This window comes from Neolamprologus brichardi, chromosome 4, assembly GCF_056152115.1.
Source record: "Neolamprologus brichardi isolate AB-2024 chromosome 4, ASM5615211v1, whole genome shotgun sequence".
NCBI classification, from domain to species: domain Eukaryota; kingdom Metazoa; phylum Chordata; class Actinopteri; order Cichliformes; family Cichlidae; genus Neolamprologus; species Neolamprologus brichardi.
In genome coordinates this window covers 17,457,534-17,479,548 of record NC_142107.1, presented here as the reverse complement: position 1 = coordinate 17,479,548, position 22,015 = coordinate 17,457,534, and the positions used below count along the sequence as shown (strand labels likewise).

The 22,015-nt window shown below is 39.8% G+C and overlaps 1 protein-coding gene across 1 annotated transcript; it reads right to left on the bottom strand.

Annotated features, from left to right (window-relative positions):
• Positions 1-37: 37 nt before the first annotated feature.
• Positions 38-20,185, bottom strand: cntnap1 (contactin associated protein 1). Its single transcript, XM_006798219.3, has 24 exons — positions 19,275-20,185; positions 14,858-14,959; positions 14,175-14,368; positions 13,742-13,895; positions 13,261-13,464; positions 12,840-13,024; positions 12,594-12,743; positions 12,161-12,422; positions 11,430-11,579; positions 11,168-11,342; positions 10,692-10,798; positions 10,454-10,576; positions 9,876-10,079; positions 9,604-9,760; positions 9,404-9,531; positions 9,126-9,299; positions 8,818-9,036; positions 8,472-8,711; positions 8,158-8,397; positions 7,894-8,021; positions 7,346-7,439; positions 6,997-7,227; positions 6,856-6,900; positions 38-3,444 (listed from the first exon to the last, which is right to left on the bottom strand). Exons 1-24 carry the CDS (start codon positions 19,333-19,335, stop codon positions 3,245-3,247), a joined length of 3,927 nt encoding a protein of 1,308 aa, XP_006798282.1. The 5' UTR covers positions 19,336-20,185; the 3' UTR covers positions 38-3,244.
• Between the last annotated feature and the right edge of the window lie 1,830 nt (positions 20,186-22,015).

Genomic DNA, 22,015 nt, shown 5'->3' with positions numbered 1-22,015 from the left:
AATGCTCACTACATCGAAAGCTCGAACGACACATTGATTTCCTTCAAGCTTCATTTATTGAGATGACAGTTTGGCTTTGCCTTGATTTACACAGTTATGGTCATTTACAGTGAAACTATTACAAAACAACCTCGAGCAGAGAGAACAGAAAAAATAATCTACACTTCAAGGTGATCAAAACATAACTGTAATCTTCATTTCTAGAATTTGTTCCAGAAGGATTTAGTTTGATGTTGCAGAGAAATCTAACCTGCCTACTCTTCACATGATTTCAGACATCATATCACTGTTCACAGGGTGTCTGCAGATTTTTAAGGCCTTTATAGACACTAAAATCTCTAAGTGCTAACAGAACACAATACACACAAATCACAATTCCTTTATGAGCCTAATTTAAGCCCCTTTAAATCTGCTTTTTTATAATCCTGTAAATCCTGGCATTAATCTGAGCTTCAACTCATTAAACAATGCTCGGAAAGTTTGACATTTTAAATCGTCAGCACATACCCTGTCTTAGATAACATCCAGCTGGCTGACTCCCTCTACTGGACGTTTAACCTACCTATTTCTTTTCCTCCATTACGAGGCTGCAGGATGGTCCCTTCAGGATAAGGTCATGTGATGCCTGTGCGGATAGGAGCCATACTAAACACTGTCTCCCTGTACTACTGTTGGTGCACTACAATAAGTGAGCTGAATAGTTGGCATGAGTGCACGTTTGTCATTATTTTAAGATCAGGTTGTATCTTGGTGGGAAAAATGTAAATACACAAACATTAAAACATCAGACCACACAAACACACGCTCCAGGGACCACATATGAATTAATTAGTGAGGTGCAATAATGTGACACTGCTAATGCTGAATGCTTACAGTCCATTTACCAATGAATACAGTGAGATATATACATTTATATGATAAAGAAGTCGACTCTTTGCTAAAAGGCAACAAAGCACATTTGACCCAAGTTTGTTAATGTGGCGATTGTCCAAATAACAAAAACATAAAATCATTCTTCGATCGGTCACAAACCATCAATTTCACTCTGTTTGCTCACTTTTCACTCTCATTCGTGTTATTAAAGTACATTCTGAAAAATAGAGCCTGTATTTGCCAGTTTTGGCCAAATCTGTACATGTTCATACATTATTAGCAAGTCGTGCCTTTACAGTAATTGCAGTTTTTACATCTACTGTACATTCTTTCACTGTACAATTTCGCACAGTCCTGTCCATCTGTAACGGAAGAAAAACCAACAATGTTGAGTTTTGGAGGTGTATTAGTGCTACAGAGAACAAGTACTGTACTTTCTTTATCCTGAGCATTCTAAAAAGCTACAATGAATAGTTTTACTTTCAGTACTAAGCAGCCTACAATAAAAACAGAGCAGGTCTTCAGTGTAGTGTCTGCTCATACATTACGCAGTCTGAGGATATACATTCAAACCATTCCATTTGACTGTAGCTTTTCTTGTACAAACTGAAGGAATTTTAAAAACAAGTCACTTGACACATTATTCATATAGTTACGTATACACTCATTGCATCCTACTTGCTATTGTGCATTAGCAAAATAAACTGAGGCATTAACATTATTGGTGGCTGGAAGAAGCGAATATTATTGCATGTTACTGCAAAGTGCGCTCATGCTCTACATATGCATAGCTGATATGTTGCAAATGTGTTACTTTTTTCATTGTTTTCCACATACACGATAGTGCTTTAGTGTACACAAGGAGCTGCAGTGAGTGATGATAGCCCTACGCTTTGGTTGCACCACAGATCAAATGATATTTCATCTTGCCAGAGATGAAAATTTCATGTGACTGTAGAATTTTCCACTTTTTCACTGAAAGCAGCTAAACGAGCAGCGGCAGCAGTGATGACTTTGTGGTCAGCTACTGCACTACAATATCATGAAAAATATTTTAGCATTATGAGCTAAAAGAAAAAGATTAGCATTTACATTGTTGTGGTCCTCTGTACATATGTTATGGTGTGTGTGTGTGTGTGTGTGTGTATGTGCATGTGTGTTTCTATGTATGCTTCCCATATGGCCATAGCAGCTTTTCCCTGAAATTTGTTTTCACTGAAAAAGAAAGGATCGTGGAAGGACTTACTGTATACTCTTTTTGTTCTGACACTCTTGAGACGTTAGAGACTCAAATGTCTGTAGCACCAACCTATTGGCAGATTGATCATAATATGCAACCAGAAGTAAGACAGAAGAAATAAGATCTAGTTCACTCCGTCCCTGGCAAGCTTCATCACTTGAACTTTTTTTGTTTTCATTCTGCAGTACACCAACAGTCTGTTAGCTCCTACAACCAGAGGTACTGTATCTTCAGATCATCACATTCTCATGTCCAAAGCCCCCATGGTTGAGAATGTGTTTTGAATCTGAGCATACTGTAATCGGCAAAGCTGCTTTCTACTGACACTGTATATGTAATGCAATGTTATAGGCTTCAATACAACAAACACAAGCATATGTACATTGTAGAATCTATACGTATCATCTCAAAGCTCATCATCACAAAGCTCCATGCTTATCAGTGTATTCCTTTTCGGTTGATGCTTCTTTTTTTGTATCCATGAACACTAGTTTTGTGTGTTGATTTTCCTTGCACTGTTTTAGTTCCCCACTTCAGATGCTCTTACTGTTTAAAATCGAAATGGATTATGCACTATGGTGTCGATAGTGGTTCCAGAAGAGATTGTCAGCAAAAGGTATATTTTAGATGGCATAAATCTATACAATAGGTTATTGGTAGTTTTCATCTGTCTTAAAAATGGCTCAGAAAAGAAATCACTCAATTAAAGCCTAAAGACTTAAATCTGATCTGATGATCTAATTAAACATCCTTTCCCACAGTGTCTAAACTAATCCCAATCTGAATAAGCTATTATGGGTACTTTAGATCAAGCTTGCTCAGATGAGGCACTTCAGTATTTCACCCTGCAATACAGTGTGAGACTTGTTGGCTACTCATGCAACACGGGGCTTGATTTGAACTTTGAACCCAGCAAAACTAGACTTACCAAAATACATACTATGTAGAGCACCAGGCATCATATCCAAATCAACTGGGCAAAGGAACAGAAACCAAAATGTAAATAAAAAAAAATCAGGAAACAAAAAGAATAGAAAACTTAATATAGGTATCTGTGGTTTTGTAGATGCTAATTCCCACACTCCAACCCCCACTCAAAACCCCAACCACTGTCCAAGAGGTTCTCTGATGCTAGTCGCTCCTGAACTCCTCTTCAATTTCTGGGAGGTTCTTTTTTTCTCTCCTCAGAGTCTCGGTGAGGGGTCTGGAGCTACTGGGGGACTCCAGGTTTTTAGGTTCATTGGTATGGTAACTGCCCTTCTGCTGATAGGCATACACATAGATGCTGTACAGGCCTCCAAAGAGCAGCAGCAGCGCCAGGATCACAATAACTGAAGGACAAGAATAGGAGTCAGACGTTATCCACAAGACCAGGAAGAAAAAGCTGCTCCAAGAAATACTGATGACAAGCAAGTGTTGCTTGTCACAAATTCTTATCTTAACAAGACAAACTGTTGGAATAAATTAATTTAGGTCTCATGTCGCCTATGATGGCATAACACACTTTCTTTCTGCTGTGCCAGAAGTCTGTGATCTAATTCTGTAACATCTTAAGTGTGATGATTACATTCTGCGCATGTGTGGTTTTTTGGTCTCTCTGAATAAGAAATCACTGCTCACACTAGTGATTTAATTAGTTAGTGTGATTTACTGTGAAAGGTCATCGAAACATACAGAAAGACAAAAATATAGGGGGTTATCTGATTGTTGGGTTTTCTCTGTTCTGTTTGTATCATTTGGGGGGTTTTACTTTACAATATAAACTGCCTTGAGGCAACTGTTGTTGTGATTTTGTGCTGTATAAATTGAATTGAATCAATTTGAGTTGAACTGAATTGAATTAATAACTATACAAATACTATGTTGATTTTATTTTAAAAGGTTAACAGCAAGCCCAGTTAGAGGTTTGGAATATTAAATAACCTGGTAAATGATTTTGATTTATAAATACTGAATGCACTCTCACTGGAATTACACCTGCCTTTCGAGACATTCTTTGCTGGGTTTGAGCTCTTCTTCCTCTTTTTTCGCCTGTTCCTTTTAGGGGACACATTTGCCTCCATCTTATCACCAGCATCTTCTCCCAGTATAACTCTCTGCATTTCTTCCTTTTCTACATTCAAAAGTCTTTTTCTGTGGTCTTCTTTTTTTTCTTCCTACCTGACAGCTCCATATTTAACATACTTTGTCCAGCATACACACTCTTCTGCACATGTCCAAATGATCTCAGCCTTGCCTTTCTCACTTTTATCTCCAAATTGACCTGTCCCTCCTGTCTTTTTGTTATTGCTGCACTATACATGATAGCAGATTGCACTATCATCTTACAAACCTTCCTTTTCACTCTTGTCACAAATCTCACCTGACTTGCCTCTACCCACTCCACCTGGCCTGCACGCTCTTCTTCACCTCTCTTGCCTTCCTCTCATTCTCATTCTTGCCTCTGCTGACTTTCATTTCTCTGCAGTGCATACCTCCATCTCTATAGACTCTTTTAGGCCTGCTCCCTACTCTTAAATACAAATCACAGCATCGTCTACAAACATTCATAGAGGCTCCTGCTTGACCTCATCTGTCAGCCTGTCCATCACTATTGTAAACAACAAGGGGCTCAGCGCTGATCCCTGAGCTAATCCCACCCCCAACTTGAACCCATCTGTCACTCCTACCGCACACCTCACCACTGTCCCACTGTCCTCATGCATGTCCTGCAACACCCTCAACACTTCTCTGTCACTCCTGACTTCATCCCCACACACTTCTGTCATCTGAATAACCGTCTTCCACTCTTCTTCCTCTCCATACATGTCCTCACATCCTCCTCAGTAATCCTCTGTTGGATTTGATACATTTAAAATGTGATCTGAAATAGTGCACTCTCTGAAGCAAGGTCTTAGTAAGCCAGAGGAAATTTTCAGATAGCTAGAGGAATTTTCTGAAGATTGGAGTGACCTGATAAGCACTCTGTCCTTAGTTCCCAAACAGCTGCATTTAGAATTTGCTAAATGAATATGGACTTTCTGTAATCCAGCTGTAGCAAAGACATAAATGAGTTTTTGCATCAGATTGAAATGACATCAACTATAACTTCAAGATGAAAGACCATATTACAAACATGGTTTTTCATCTTAAAAGAGAGTGCTTGTAAGTATTCAGAGACCAGCTGTACATGAGCTTTTAGACCAGCCACATTTAATATTTGACAATTCAATGAGTGCTATCATGGCATTAAATTGCCTGTAGGTGTGTGGAGGTTTGTTGTCGCTCAGACTGTTCGCTGTGTAATGAAATGGCAAAACATCAACAGTGTTTGCCAGCCTTTCTGCCAATAAAATGTTCTCAGCGCCTTAGGTTCATAAACACAGCAAATGGTTACAGAGAATGGTCTGTGAAGTATAAAAAGAGATAACTTCTGATGTTCTACAGTATTTCTATGTCTCTTGGAAAGATATAGAAGGGTAGAAAATAGAAGGAAAATCAACATAAAGTGTCCTAAAATGGTGTTGAATCCTTTCACTAAAACTTCATTGTACGTTTACCTCAATCTAAAATGAGGAAGACCATCCTTCCATAAGATGTATGTCGTTCTGATTGCAGTGACTATTCCCTCAAAGAGTAAAAGGGGAATCTAAATCAGGCTGACTAAATATCCCCCAGAGCATAACAGAGCCACTGGATCATTCACTGTAGAGCTCGAGCATTCGGGTCTTATTATCTCTGTGAACGCTTTTTCTGCCAGTAGAGATTAGCATTTTATTTCATTGGTAATATTAAAACAGGAGGTGTAATTTCTGAGTCATAACCATTATATCTATGACAATATATCAGACAGAGAAGATGTCTGATATCTGGGAGGGACCTTTGTCAGCATAGCCGAATGTTGCATTAATCTTTAATGACACGCTGATGTCCAGTATTAGCATAATATCTCAGAAGCAAAATGATTTATTAAGCTAAAGCATCTATCAATGATGAACAGTAAGCTGGGGCCATGCAGACTAAATATAGCTGATCCGGTAAAGGTCTCAGACAGGGATGGAGCAGGGAGTCTCTGTGCGGCAGTTTAATCCTGAGACTCCAGCCTCTCCTGCTCATCAGGGGGACCTGCTCTAATTTTCTTTTTTCATCTGTGATACTATGCTGCAGGCTGCTCATCTGCTCTCAGTGCATGTCCTCCACGTCTATGTTCTCATTATAATATGTTATATAATACGTTATTATATAACAAATACCTTCTATAAATGCATATTGAAAGCAAGTCAGTTGGCATTGTTATTGTTATGACAGCTTATATCTCTGTGTTGCAAGTACGGTCCAACACTCATGGCTATTAATAATATATATATATATATATATATATATATATATATATATATATGCGCAATACCTGAATGCAATGAAATATAGACAACACTATCATTTGGTATGAACTGAAATGCTTGAAAAATAGTTATTTACTTTACTGTAATTATGTTCTATGTTTTGTTTTTCCACATATAATAAAATTCTGCCTTCAGAAAGAATCAACCACTGAAAGGCTCCTGTCAGACTCTGACAACTCTGCTCTAATTTTGGATTAGAGGATTTTAGGAAAAACTAAGAGAGAATTTGAAACACTGTTTGTGCCATCTGGAGCACGAGGAAAAGAGTAAAACAGAAATGAAGGAGATGAGTGGTGCTTTAGATTAAATTAATGTCACATTACACATTTTGTACTACTTCAAGATAAAAATGATTCTTACCTGTTATCCAAAATAGACCTAGGTCATCATGGATATAAATATACTCTGTAAGAGAGAGAGAGATGCACAGTTCAGGAAATGAATAGAAAACAATAATGCCTTTATTTTATGAGAGTTACACTATGAAAAATAAACTTCTACCTATTCCAGTAAACCAGGGGTCGGCCTCCCATGGTACATAACCGAGGACAGGGGGGAAGGCACCACAAATAGACTCAGAGACATAGCCGTGAGTCTGTACTGGAGGATCTGTTTCGTTTGGACGGAACAGGGTCTTCAGAGGTGCATAGACATTATATCTGACCCCAGATATGCAGCCTATGAAGCCTGGAGCATTGTGCCTCTGGATTTCGTAGTCAATGTCACCAACCTCTGAAGGAAACGATACAGCAATTAAACATGAGATCAGGATCTGATTAAACAAAAAATAATTTTAAAAAATCCTTGCAGCAAGATGTTATTAATAACAGATCGTTAATAAGCCGTATACCCATCACTCTGCCCAGGAACATGGACTTTGGAGAGTCAAACCTGGCATCTTCCACCAAGGTTATCTTTTCCACAATAGGCTCCATGTAATCCACCTATGGATAGAGAAATATTTGTTTTTACACCTCAAGGGGACATTGCAGGATAAAAAGACACCACTGCATGCCTATAGTACGTCCAGCATCAATGATTATAAACAGTTAACCAGCTACAGATAAAGCACTTCCAAATAAAAAGCACTATTTTTAAGACGTGACATATGAAAGTAATAAATGTGAGGCTACCAACCTGGCTTTTATCAAAGGTAAAGATTCCAGCCTTTTTACCTAACAACAAATCTAATCCCCAAATGTAAAACTATTACTTGAACATTTGTGTAGATCACTGTTCTTATAATTTGTAGGAAAATTCTGCTTCTCTTGGGGAAGTTCAGTTAGTTGGCTATCCTTAAGTAGTGTTCAGAATTACGAGACATAATAAATGATTTCACAGAAGGTAATCGAAACCACAGATCACATTGTACACAGTGGGAGCAATGGCAGCTTGAACCTGGGTTTTGATGGTTCTGTTGTGTCTGGTTATGTTCACATAGTGAGGGAATCCATCTGCCAGGTTTCTGTGAGTCAGCTGGTACTTGTGCGTTATGACTCCCAGCTTATACCTCAGATCTACACTACCTGAGGGGAGAGGCAAGAGAGTAAATCAATAGCATACAGTACTGAATAAAATCACTACGCTCTCCTAAAAATGAGATTATGTGCAAAATTACGGCTTTCCCATTCTCAACAAATATTGTTTCTTAGTTTTCCATACCATCAGTCTTGAGGACGACAGCGATGTAGTCCTGGACGAAGGAGCTTATGTAGAGCAACACGGCTGGTGTGTGAACAGTGCTAAAACTGAACTCTATGTCATCTGCTGTATCGTTGTAGCCAAGACTGAAATTGTCGTAGTGCGGGTCAATCCAGTTGGCCCACGCTGCTTCATCTGATACTGGCTTCTTTCGTATGTTGTACTTCATCCATGAGCCAATCTCAAAATAAGCTCCAATATCTTAGAAAGATAATTATTAGATTTCAGTCTGCATTTTATTACATTTACTTTTTGTTGTGCTGAACATAACTTACCTTTATGGCAGTAGAAACCATCAAAGGCTGTATTGTTACAGTCACAAGTATAGGAAGCGTATCCCTCGATACACTGCCCGCTGTTTCGACATGGTATGGTAGCATTAAGACACTGTCCAGTGCAGTTCCTCCTTATGCCCTGTTCTTCGTTTACTTTCCCCTCTAAATCGAGAGGCACGCCATTCATCCGCAACCCTCGAAGGCAGCCCAAGAAAGGTCTCAAGGTACGGTTGGCTGAACCTGTGACAAAGAATACTTGTATCAGTGGCTAGAGGACACATTAAATTGATTTAATTTGTGTCGTTTTTATATTTTGAAATTTCCAAGTACACCTCAGGAAACCTACCTACAATGAGAGGATGTGTGAACTTCATGGTGATAAAAGTCTGAGGTGGGAAGCGTTTGACTGCCCATGGCTGATAATCTACCTTAATCCGAGCCAACTTCACGTTAAGCTCGGCCTGAACGAAATGCCACTCGTTGTCATTAAGTGGCATAGGAGAGTGTAGGGTCGCATTAAGGATGCCATCGCCAACCATAAATACAAAAGCAAGATCCTGGGTGGCTGGAGGAAAAGAAAAGATACAATTAGCAAAATACTTTTTACAAAATGTACAACTTGAGAATTGCCTTCTAACAGATGAACCCACTCACTATTGAGCTCTATTCTTATAAAGTTTCTAAGATGATCATCAGAGTTCTCCAGGAAGACACAATGGTCACGATAGGTTTTGAAGTGGAAAGAGATGTCAACAGTTGTTTCAGGCCTGAAGGTGGGGAATGTTATGTAAGTGGGCTTTGTGAAGGCTATGGTGTTCCAGATGTTTCCTGTGGAAAACATTGAAATAAATTTGGAGAAAAACAACTCAGAGCCCCTTGATACACTAGAGATGAGCATATGTGTTAGCGAAAGCCATAATATTTAATCTCACTGTCGCCATGGCAGCGGAGTGGCCCAACTGTGAAATGTGCTTCTGAGCCGGTCCTATTGGTGTCCCCGACCACCACCCTCCTCACAGGCAGATGGTCTCTAAAGTCCAAGTAGCCTTTGTCCGAGTACCTGAAAAGCCACAAAGAAAACAATCAATGTCAAAGTCACAAGGTAAACACGTTCAGTGTGTTCTTCTCTCACCATTGTCTATAGTCAGCGTCGCAGTTGCACTGAAACTTGGGGTCGACGCAGGTTTGATTGACAGCACAGCCGCATTTTTGGACTTCTCTGAATGTCCCACCCCAATAATAATGGCTCTGATTGTTGCGACCAATCCAGTAAGTGAAAGGCCTTCCATCTATTTTGAAAGAGAAATTGAATCTGTGTTTGAAACATGAATTAATTTTCAATATTTTCTTGCTTATTGATCATCTGCACGTGCACGCTATTAAAATCTGTCTCATCCTACTTACTGGGGGTATTGAGGATACGAGACTTATAGCACGAGTAGTCTATCCACTGTTCACAGTACATGGAGGTGTTTGCAAGAGCAGTGACTTCATCCCAGGTGGCATTCCAGTAGTTGACATCTCCTATATATGGCTTGTGGATTGAACTCCCAATCACCTTAGTACCTTCCACTCGATCACTCAATATCACTGTCCAAGCTTTATATGCTGCAAAAAGGTTTGATAGATGTAAGTCAAATCAGAAAAGGATCAAAGAGAACAATGGGGGGAAAGTAAGGAACATGATGAAACACTAAAAAGAAATTTACTATATAATAATATCTTCCTCTATAATAATATGGAGGAAGCAGAGGATGAAACGTTTTGCAAGACAGATGTAAAGGCAGCAACAGCTGGATCTCTCTTGATATATATAAATCCTTTTTTTAATTTCCCTTGAAACTTCAGTGCACATTTCTCATTACCCTCACATAATAGCATGACTTTTTTTTCTCCCTCTTTTCGCAACCTACAGATAAAACATCAAACACTGAACACAGTGCGGCTGCAGCCATGCGTTATTAGCAACAATGACTACTTACATTTCATTTTGCAGTACACTTCAAATGGTTTCAATGGCCCACTGAGATCGGGATCGATGGTGTAGTTTCCAGACCAATACTTGCCACTGAGTCTGTAGGCCTCACATGATTCTTTATAAACCGCTGTTTGGGAGAAATAATGGAGCAATTTATTATAATAAGGAGTATAAATAACACAAGCAAGGTGTTATTTATTTAAGAAAGTGTTGGCGTTTTACAATTATCAGCTAGCACTTACACATGTGACACACTTCTCCTTTATAGCCTGTATTCTCACACAGGCAGATGAAGTCATCCCAAGACTGGATGCATCTACCTTCGTGCTCGCATGGATTTGGAGTACATCTGCATACAAAATAGATTATTATACTAAGTTTTTGGTTATTGCAAAAGTGAGCGACTTACATAAATAACCAGTGGGGTTTTTTTTCACCATCCTATTCTCCTTTTTGTGATATTTTTCTCCTGCCAAGTTCCTTTTGACAGAGTTTATGAGGTCAAGTTATTTTTAAAAACCAGACACACCAAACCAATTATGTCTGACAGCAATGTGGGGCCAAGTAGTCCACAAACATTACAAATGGGTTATTAATAAATATGATAAATGATAAAGTATGACATACACTAATAACTCATTATTGCAGTGCTGTATTAGTATCTTTTTAATTAAACGGAATCAGTCAGGTTTCCTGAATGACTAATAGTGTGTGTCACCTGTCAGTGATCCCACAGGTGCCCAACAGCAGCTCGGCATATCTTCCCCACTGTCGCATCAGAATAATGTCAATATCGAGCTGTTCGTTGTCTATGAAGATATGCTGCATGCAGCCATGGAAGCGATTCAGCTTGGTTTCACATTTCCTGACTGTGTTATTAGTTTTCGGACAACCTAAACGGAGGAAAGCAAATTTTGTAAGATTATGATGAGCACAAATTTGATCTATTTGATCTAATTTTATCTGAGAAATCGACTCACCTCCAAAAAAGTAGCGGTCGCCTGTCCGAATAGTGAAAGGGTTGGTGATCTTTAGTGGTGAGCCCTCCTCCTCATCAATAGTGAGAGTTAGCAGGTTGTCTCTGGCTGCCAAATCAACTGAATGCCAATAACCATCGTTTAGTCTGTATCCTGTGGGACAAGACGAAGCCCTTTGTGATGCTGTCATATTATGTTATCAGTACAGATATGTTCAGTTGTTTTTGTACATATTATTAGTACAAAAATCACATGCATAATGCTAACCATTCTTTCAGTTGTCAGGTAAAGGTTGCCATGAATTGTCCAGTTATAGTTTAGGGACAGAAAATATTTAAATGTGGAGAAACTAAAATTTTATGGTATGTCTCTGTTATGGATCTTTGCTGACCCTCCATGCATTTATGTCCATAGGATCTTAGACAATGATACTGTTTTGTGATTTGCCTGTGTATACCACCACTGTGGATTTCAAACAATCAAGATGTGATGCATTAATAATCTTATTTTAACAAAGTCCAAAAAAGTTGATTCTGTTCATCTGGACATAACGTTTTCAGTGGAAGAAACGTTTCGTCACTCATCCAAGTGACTGCTTCAGTCTCAGCTGACTGCAGGTTTCCCCACCCTTATAAAGAGTAAATTTGCATATTGACTGAAACTAGCACCACTGGCGAGCAATGGGCTGTGAGGTCTGTTTCTTGATCATTAATATGTGTCTGAGAAAAGCCTACCAGCAGCAAACTGAATTTTCTTCTTGCCAGGCTGGAATATAGTGACATTGATCTGTCCCTCGCTCAGACCCAGCTCAAGAGCACCCAGATCATCAGCAAAACGTGTGAACATCAGGAGCCCTGTGTAGTCCCATGAGCGGAACTTGAACTTGACAAACATGCGGGGCCTCCTGAAGAACCCTGGCACCTGCAGGTAGTTATTGGGCCCAGCGAAGGTCATTGGTTTCAGCAAAATGTCACGGCAGGTAAAATGCATCTTTTTCTAGATGGAGAGAGAAAATTGACCACATTAGCCACGCTGAAACGAATGACAGTGTTTGTGATTAAACTGTGAACATAAAACAGACGAATTTGGGTGAAGCTGCAAATTTTAAAGGCGATTACCCAAAATGATGTTGCTATATAATGGATTAGAGTTATCATAGAGCCCTACCCTTCTTGGTATATGGATGTCGGGATCTTCTCTCTTGGCCTTGTCGATGACATTGATGCCATTGATGAAGACGTTTTCCATACAGCCCGCGAAATTTGGTGTGGAAGGGAGGTGAGGCATGTTTTTCTCTATTACTCCTCCTACATAGATCTAAGCATCGGGTATTAAGACAGTCAGATACCCAGCGCATTGTCCTACATTCACTAATATTTCTGCAGTTAAAGGAGAATATATTCCAGACAGTACCTGTTTATCTAGATCCAGATGAGTAAATTCTCCATTACATATTGCTGTCACTGTCTGACTGTCCACCGTGAGGTTCACCTGTCGACCATAACGTTTGATTGTGACATAGTGCCAGTGGAGATTGTCAAGAAGGCTGCCAGCGGTCAGTGATGTCCGTCCATTAACTTTGTGTACATTGCTGCTTCCTGAAAAACCAGGAACAAACACAGCATGGAAGGAACTGAATAAAAATGTTCAACGCATGTTAAGATATTTGGAATAACTGAAAGACCTAACTCAACAACCTAACCAGCAATACCAAGATCCCTACCGTGACACTTCGGCTTTGTTTCAGGTTATCTCTGAGATGGATGTTACTCTTACAAAGATTTTAGTTCCTGGTTACAATAAATGTAAAACAATTTTTTAATGCTGGTTGTACCAAGACTGATGTGCAGGTAAAGCCGGCCTTTCTTCAGCTCCACAGTAAAGAGGTCTCCCTGAATCCCTTCACTGTGCAAAAGAAGGCCATCCTGCTCCAGAGTCTTGAAGTTTATGGCAATGTGGTCCTGCAGCGTACGGGACTTTTTTTCAGGATACTTGTAGACCACTGAGTCATCTCCATTGTACTGTAGCACATAGGAATCTGCAACAAAATTTCAACCTGATTCAGTTTAAAAGAGTAATGTGGCAAGTATGCTACATGGCTCATGTCCTTGAGCTCCTTGAAATTGTTTGGCACTTTAGCTTGCGTAATGCATTCAAACAACTGTAGAGTACTGAGAGTAGTCGCTTATGAAAGAATATGGAACTAGTGTAGCACATTTGCCATGTTTTAAAAATATAGTTAAGAGCTATGGTTAACTGCTGGATGTTAGTCAGAATCAGGAAATCCATGTAGAGCATCCTTCAGTCATTTTTACCATAAGGGCAGCCAAACAGCTCCAGTCTCACACCAATCTTCCCTCCATTCTCTGTGTTCCATGCCAGAGGCAGCAGACGAATATGTTTAGCAGTAAAGGCGTAATGGAAGACATTCCTCTTCACCTGATAATAATTCCAGTTACCAGGCAGCGTCTGCAAACAGATGAGACAGGAGAAGAGTGGAGAGTTATTGAGCCACCGCTATGGTGTTAAAGCCTTATTAAGAGGCGATGATGAATTGATGATGAGATTAGCTTTGTCAGTGATAATATTCTGTGCTGTCTTTGTTTTTCAGCCTGTGGCAATGAATATAATGGAACACCCACTGAATCCCAAATCTGCCATAGAGATTACATTTGACTAGTTAATCCTCGACTCATCCCTTTTATGGCTTTCATCCCACCACGGCCATTAGGGCCCAGTGACACCTACAGAGTTGCCTCCTTTCATGATGTACGGCGTCCAGGAGTCTGGTCGATCTCCGTAGAGCAGAGTGTATTTGGTGACCCAGTCATATGAGTTGAAGGTCCCCTGAGTGGCAACTGCCACCAGTCGGTACTTCCTGCGCAAGTCTATCTGCAACCATGGCTGTCTGTCCCTTGAGGAAGGGGACCAGCCGCTGCTGCCTGAGGGCATAAAAACGATAGATTTGATCAAATTTGTTAAGAATCAAATAACTGGAAATACAACTGTGACCTTACAGAGCTAACCTTAAATCTTACTGGAATGATTACACAGTATGTAATGTACTGCTACTACAAATCAAACTGTGTTTGAAATACCTGCATCATAGCTGGTAAACACTATTTTACCTGCTAGTTGTTAACTTTGTTAAAAAAAAAAAAAATAGCTTCCCTTGCTAAAAGTAGGTTCAATCAAATTAAAAAATAATAAAACATGATTTTATGTTTTAATAGCAGGATTTTTTAAATAAATTATATCATATTCTCTTCATTTCCATTGAAAGTATTGTCACCTTAAGCTAGAGTCCCTCACTTTATGGCTTATAGATAGTGGATCTGAATGGAAGTACTACGGTGAATTTGTGCTGTGAATCAGGTCTCAAATATAACTAGCATAAAGTTAAGGACTGGCTCTACATTACAAGAACTTACCATATAGTTTGGCAAAATTGGCAGAGTAGAGAAAGTTATATCTGGAAGAGGCCAGGAAGGAGGACGCATACAGCCCAGAGATGAGTGGATCGGCACATTCTCCTGCAGTGAAAACAGGGACAACACCAACGTCAGAAGGTGTTTTAAAAAGGTGCCTTTTATAACAATGCACCATTCGAAATGAATAACAACAGCAGGCACTCCTGCACAGCTAGATAAGAAAACTCCACTTGGAGATTAATTAGCAGTTACTGCATTCACTGGGAGACACATTTACTCGGATCAATTCAATTAAATTCAAAGCAAAGCACTAATACCTTTAGTATTATTTTGTTGTTTGTTTTTTTGCAGATTAAAATAAACACATGTTAACTATGATAATAATAATAATAATAATAATAATAATAATAATAATAATAATAATAATAATAATAATAATAATAATAATAATAATAATAATAATAATAATAAGTTTACAATATAATATCAATTTTCATTGTTATGCTGATGACACCCAGCTCTACATTTCCTCCAAACCTAATTCATCCCTTCTGTCTTATGGAGATGAGATCATGATTCTCCTCCAATTTTCTCAAACTTAACAGAAATTAAACAGATCCTTATCTATGCGATCTGCTCCATATTACCACTAACGTCCCGCTCTCTCAAATCTTCATCTGCCATTCATCTTGTTGGTCCTTCTGCTTGTCTTATCGCTACGGGGAACAGAGCTTTTGGTCGCTCTGCTCCTCGGCTCTGGAACTCATTTCCTCCTGTCATAAGAAATATAGATTCCCTTCCCTTATTTAAGTCACAGCTCAACACACATCTTACTTTTTTGCACTTTAATGTATTTTAATCTACTGTTTTATTGATATCCTTCTTTTCTTTGTAAGGTGACCTTGGGTTTCAGAAATGCACCCTCAAATAAAATGTATTATTATTATTATTATACATACATATATATAATATTTAGAGAGAGAGAGAGAGAGAGAGAGCTGTTATGCTGCTTTGCTATTGTAAATGTGGTTATGAGGCTAATGGGGCCATCACGCATCTGCTCAGACTTGCTCCTGCTTGAGGGCTGTTAAAAGTGACCATAATTCTACCTAATCTTGCTTCTGTCGTGGCTGGGGATAAATGGTTGATGCCCTCACCTCCAGCTGTAAAGGAAACAGTTTCTCATTTTACGTGCCAAAATATGCTCCTTGAGACTCTTAAGACATTTAAAATAGATAAACCAAAATCCTGGAGGGATAATATTTGTTCAATGAAAAACAAAGCAGGTGCATCAATAAATAAATAAAATGTTTTAATCTTGCTTATGTATAACTATTACTGAAATGGAAGAAGCTCCTATCTGACCTTCCACCAGTGTCAGTATAATCCTCTCTTAAATGTTTGGAGTTGTTTACTACTAAACAGGAGTTTTAATCATTGTTTTACATTCGTGGAGGTCATGCAGAAGAAGGCATGGTAACCGGCAGCTAAGGGCAAGGCATGTTAGCAGAATTAGTATACTGACTGCAAATGGAGCTAGATGAGGACAAGTGGAGCACAGTCGGAAATTTTAAACAACTTTAATGAGTTCTGTCCACATCTCTCCAAGGGCATGCTGCACATTCAGAGGGAGGAAATGTGCTGAGCAAGGGAAATATGACCTTGACTTTCTGATTCAGCTTCTTCTCTAATGGCTTTCTCTCTCTTTGTGATACAGAAAATGCCTGCTATTCTGCAGATAATCAATACCAGATCTCTGCTGCATTACTTTACTGCTGTGCTCTAAAGCCATTTCAAGTGAACCACACCCTCAAATGTCCAGTACCACAAAAAATACATATACTTTGAAGTTTTGAGATGCAATCACATAAGTAAATCTCCTTTGCTACTAGCAGCTTGAGTAATTACTTCTTTAACTTCTTCAGTTACTCGTAAATGAAATGGTGTTTGGCTTTAACGGCTTCATCTTAGACTGCATCAAGGTAACCTAGGTCACACAGCTCCTCCTTTTTATGAAAAGCATGTCACGCACTCCGCACCCAGACCTATTCACTGTCTCACTTCCTTTCCCTCATTTTGATACCACTCTCTTTATCTCCACCCCAACTCTAAAAACCCTCCAATCTTCCGTGCTTTCACTGTATCCCATTACTCTTGCTCATCATCATCATCATCGCATAATCTTTTCTGCCTTCTCTGCCTGCTGTCTCTTCCCTATTGGGCGTTGTCATGCTGCTGCAGTTAGAGCGTACCTGAAGCCTGTGTACCCTGCTACTTGTGATTTTGCTCCCCCTTCTGTCGGTGCACCACACGGGGTAGTCTATTTCTCCATTTATCATTAAGAGGCTGTGGAGAACAGCGTAGCTGTGTAGAGCTCTAGCACCACTCATGCTGAAATATCACTCTGCCGCTAGTGTGGGTAGGCCTGTCTGGGCTGACACATCGTTTTTGCCGGTTACATACAGTATGCAGAGGCACCTCCTTTGACTGACGCTGCTCTGTGATGCATGGCTGCTGACGATTCACACAGCAACCCTGTCTGAGTGAAGGCATCCACTGAATGCGGGCATCTCCAAACATACCAAAACATACTGCAACAAAGCAGCACATAAGAATGGCAAGAACGGTTATGCTAAATTATTCATATTTGGGCAGACATCACAGTGGGTGGTGCCTGACTACCAAGGACCAAAACTACAAACACTACAGAATATCAGAGTTCTGCTGAGACTTAAAGTTGAATCTAAATGACTGTTACAGCTTATTTAGATATAAATTCCCCTCTCATGAACCAAACAGTTAGTTCCTTGTTATTCAGACTATAAGCTTTAGATTTATTCACATGTATTCCACCTTCTTATTCCTCACACACACATACACACACACTCTCACTTCAGAGAGCGAGTTTCAGCCTCACCCCAGGATGACTTAGTGGGGTGAGGCTCTGAGATCTAAGGCTCCATTTTATTCTGGCACAGCTCCACTGTGCATGTCGCCGCAGCAGACCAGAGGGCTGCATTAAACTATCATCAGAACTTTTGTAGATAAAACACAGAGACATCAACTTATTGATTGGCAATCAGCAAACTAATGCACTTGACAAACATATTCAGCTTAACTGGTTTCTCTGTTCATCTTCTGCAGTTAGCGTGGCATCTCAGAGAAACTTTCTCTTTTTTTCAAAATAAAAAAAATCCTGTATAGCAAAGTTATAATTTCTCATAAGGGGATATCTCAAAGGCATATATGAATACTACAATGTGGAACCGTTTATGTTCTCAATAACCTAACAATAACACACACACACACACAGATAGATAGATAGATAGATAGATAGATAGATAGATAGATAGATAGATAGATAGATAGATAGATAGATAGATAGATAGATAGATAGATAGATAGAGATACTAGCAGTAAGTCAGTATCTGAATTTCTGAATTTCACATTCCAAAGTGACAGGAAGTCAAACCTTAGTCCATCCTCCATCTTTCTTACCTAAACTAATGAGCCAGTATCTGGAAGTGTGCGTTAAAGAAGCAGTGAAGACCCTCTGAGGTCATCTTGACAGTGACATCACACATAACGCTTATCAGTATGCATTGAAGCTCTGGTGAATGGGTCTAGGTGGGTGTTTAGCCTTACCCAATTTTAGCCCCAAACATACCCCCACAAACGCATTCCCGATTCTGTCACCTGCAAGACAACTGAAGCACTTCAGCAGTCTTATAGCAGATGTTGATTTCCCGGCAAGCTAAAAACGAGATGCAGCGCTTTCTGGGCAGCTCATGGACACCTAGGTTTCCCAAAAAAAAGTACTGCAGTGGGCTGGTCCCGGTCAGGACGCTGAGCCCTGCTCTCTCAAACGCTGCTATTAAAAATAGCTCAACCGATTTTCGCCAACAAGAAAATACACTGTGTGTGTATATTATTATATTTGAATCAACATGAACAGCACTGCGCTTTTAAAATAAAATAGAGTTGAGCCCGCACGCTGCAGAAACTTGCGTGCAGGCTGGGAGAAAGCACTGCAATGCAGACAGTCCAGTGCAAAGGGGGATCGCCGTGCGCACCTTATGCAGGACCGACGTGGTTTGCTTCAACACTTTTCGTGCTTTGAAATGTTTAGTAGCCAAAAGCAAGCCGTGAAAATGAAATCGTGTCCGTTTAACACAATGCCCGGTTTCGTCGCAGCGTGCGTTGCCCTTCAAACATCCCAACATCTCAGGCTACATTTTGCCCTCCAGTGGTATTTTTCACTCATCAGGTTATCGCGTGTTAGAATGCAACTTTTTCGTCAGCGTATGATCCGACACTAAACAGTCTGCAGATAATGCATGTATATACACCCTGAAATATTTTAATCATATTCTAGCAAGCGACAGTAGATGAATAATTGCTGTTTCACAAGACTTACGTGATGAGCAATGTTGAAACCCCCAAAACAAGAGGCATATGCTCAGTGTTTTGCAAGTCATCCTTCACTTAGGACACGTTTATCCACATATGCTATGTTAATTAGATCGTAGATTGTTCTGCAGCATCCTCTCACCCCCCCTTTAGCCCAACTTTAACTCGCGCTGCTCCAACTCCTCTTCCCGGGATCTCGGGCAGCCTCTACCGGGGCGGGGACGCGCATCGGTTGCTGGTGCTGATGCTGCGCTTCGCCGAGAGCGCGCACTTTTCTGTTATATCCTTTTAATGGTTTTATTTACATGACCGTAATGGAATGCAATAGCTCCTGTATGGTGGCAATCAACATGCTTTTCAGTTTTCTGCATAAGCGGTGCGCTTGCAGGCAGTTCAGACAGGATTCAGATGGGTCCCGTACGCAGGAGCCTGGATTTTCAAATGCAGAAGAAATTTGATAGGCGGAGAAAAAGAAACAAAAAAACTTTTAAATTCCGCAGCTGTCAGGTGTTCTCCACAGCAACTAAAAATACAGTGATTTCAGTCCCCAAATCAATATCGTGAAGCTGATCAAAGTGATCAGTTTTCGATTAAATATCAATGTTCTGAATATTCATTCCTCTTTTCTTTTCCTTTATATTTCATATCATCCTTTGGCACTGTTTTCATGGCTTCCACTTGTCCGGTTGTGCCCCGTGTTTTCGAGGGTTTGGTTAAGAACGCTTTCTCTCCGGGAACGCAGACGTGAACTTCTTCCAAAAATAAGATGACGCTCAGTAATATCCTTTACCAGCAGCAGTACCGCAGAGTTGGCTATGACAATCACATCTGACCAGTAGGCTGCACTGTTCTGCTTGATGCTCCTGTGACCCTTGTTCAGGTATTTCGTGCAAGTGCAACCCTCACAACAGAACAGGTTATAGCCTAAGGATGCCAGTTGTGGCTGAACTCTGATTCATCCCTGGAGACTCACATGCACAATGGAGTGGGGGCGGGGTGAGACTGATGCGGAGGAGAGGGATTTATGGCGATGGGTGGCACACTGACCACAAAAAGGGGGGGAGGGGGGGGGGGGGGGGGGGTAGGCTTTGGGATTAAGAATTGGGTTTATGGGACGGTAGTGCGTCAGTGATGATGTGAGATTGAATGCCTTTATCGTGGGATTTACGTGTTTTCAATCAAATCAGATTGTCTGTTTGTAAGCTGCAACTATTTTCACTCCCGAAATACCGTAAAAGTACAGAATTATATCTGCAGGGAGAAGACAATGGCAAGCAGGTGAAATTGACACGGGAGAGTAAAATAGGACCTCAAATCAGCACCAGAAAGTGGCTGCAAATAGTCTCCAGGCTTTGCATATGGATTTGTCTAACTGACAAGAGACAGAAAGCAAAGGATTTGATGGGTAATTTATCTCAGTCACAGTAGAAATTTCTTGTTTTCCTCCTACTGCCCCAAATATTCAACTGAGGTTTTAAAGTAGTGAAGTGTACAATAATCAGTAATATTTTACAGATGTACTTGTTTCCGATTCGATGCCATGTATTTGCCCTTAATATTGAGAGGGAAAAAAAGAGTTTAACACCCTCATACAGCTTGGATAATTTATAGTTCAGTGCACTGTAACTTATGGTAAGGCAGCAAGCAAAGAGGATTACTTAATTTCAGCGGGCATTATTTTAGATATAATGTGGAGCATGCAGTAGATGCATGCAGCACATCTGCACCTAGGTTATAGATATGGCTGGCTGGAGGCCATCTCATTCTCTAATTACCTTTTATATTTGACCTTATAGTGACTTTAGAGAGCTGATGATAGCCTAATGCTGGCTGAGGTTAAACAGTTCATCTGAATAAAACAACTCAATGTCAAAAGTAATAAACGATTAATATGACCAGTTCATGGTGGACTTTCCAGATAATATGTGTGATGGTTTTTTGGAGGGGGTGCTGTGATTCTCAATGGTTCTCAATCGTCACGATTAAAAAGAACTATTAAAATATTTTAAATATTTTGCTAAAATGCTCTTAATTAATCCATAATAGGGAAAAACTCTACTTCACTTTACATTTAGTTGTTACCCCAAGTAATATACATTACAACTCAGGTAACAGAAAGAGAAATTAGACTTATTTAATTAACGTGTATTTTTTTAATGTGCTCATGTGCAGCATTTTTGCAGGATAGGCACAGGAGCAGTTACACAATAGTAACAGCAAAACTGCACAATTCACCACTAGATGTCAGATATGGCTCATACTTGGATCTCTGCATCTCACAGTACAGTGGGTCTGCTCACATTACAACACTTGAGCAGCAGTTTTGCTGGTTGCCATCCAACTATCTCACACAATCTGTTCATTTTAACTCTGTTTTGCAGGTCTTTTGAAATATTTCATGTTGTCAAAAATGTCCAAAATTCTAAATGAATAAAAGAGGGAGCTTTCATTTTCTAAAATTAACCTGGCACACCTTAAACCATACACAAACAATTATTTATAATAAAGAATAAAGAAGGTATTTCCATAATCGTGTATACATCAATCTCAACCTGAATCACAAAATCTTCTCTGTCTTTAAAAAACACACACATGCAAAAACAAACTGACAGGTGGAGAACTATGATGGTCTTGTTTCTCACAAAGCCCTGGATTTTAAAATAACCTTTTGTGCTTTGGGATCACATTTTACTGTGGTCTGCACCCATTAGCACAATGTGTATTTTCCATAGGGGTGCCACTCCAGAA

Coding starts and splice junctions, on each gene's coding strand:
- cntnap1 (XM_006798219.3), bottom strand. CDS start 19,335: ATGACTTGCAAAACACTGAGCATATGCCTCTTGTTTTGGGGGTTTCAA. Junction 11,580..12,160: donor GAAAATTCAGTTTGCTGCTG/GTAGGCTTTTCT, acceptor CTTGTCCCACAG/GATACAGACTAAACGATGGT. Junction 9,037..9,125: donor TATAAGAATAGAGCTCAATA/GTGAGTGGGTTC, acceptor CTTTTCCTCCAG/CCACCCAGGATCTTGCTTTT.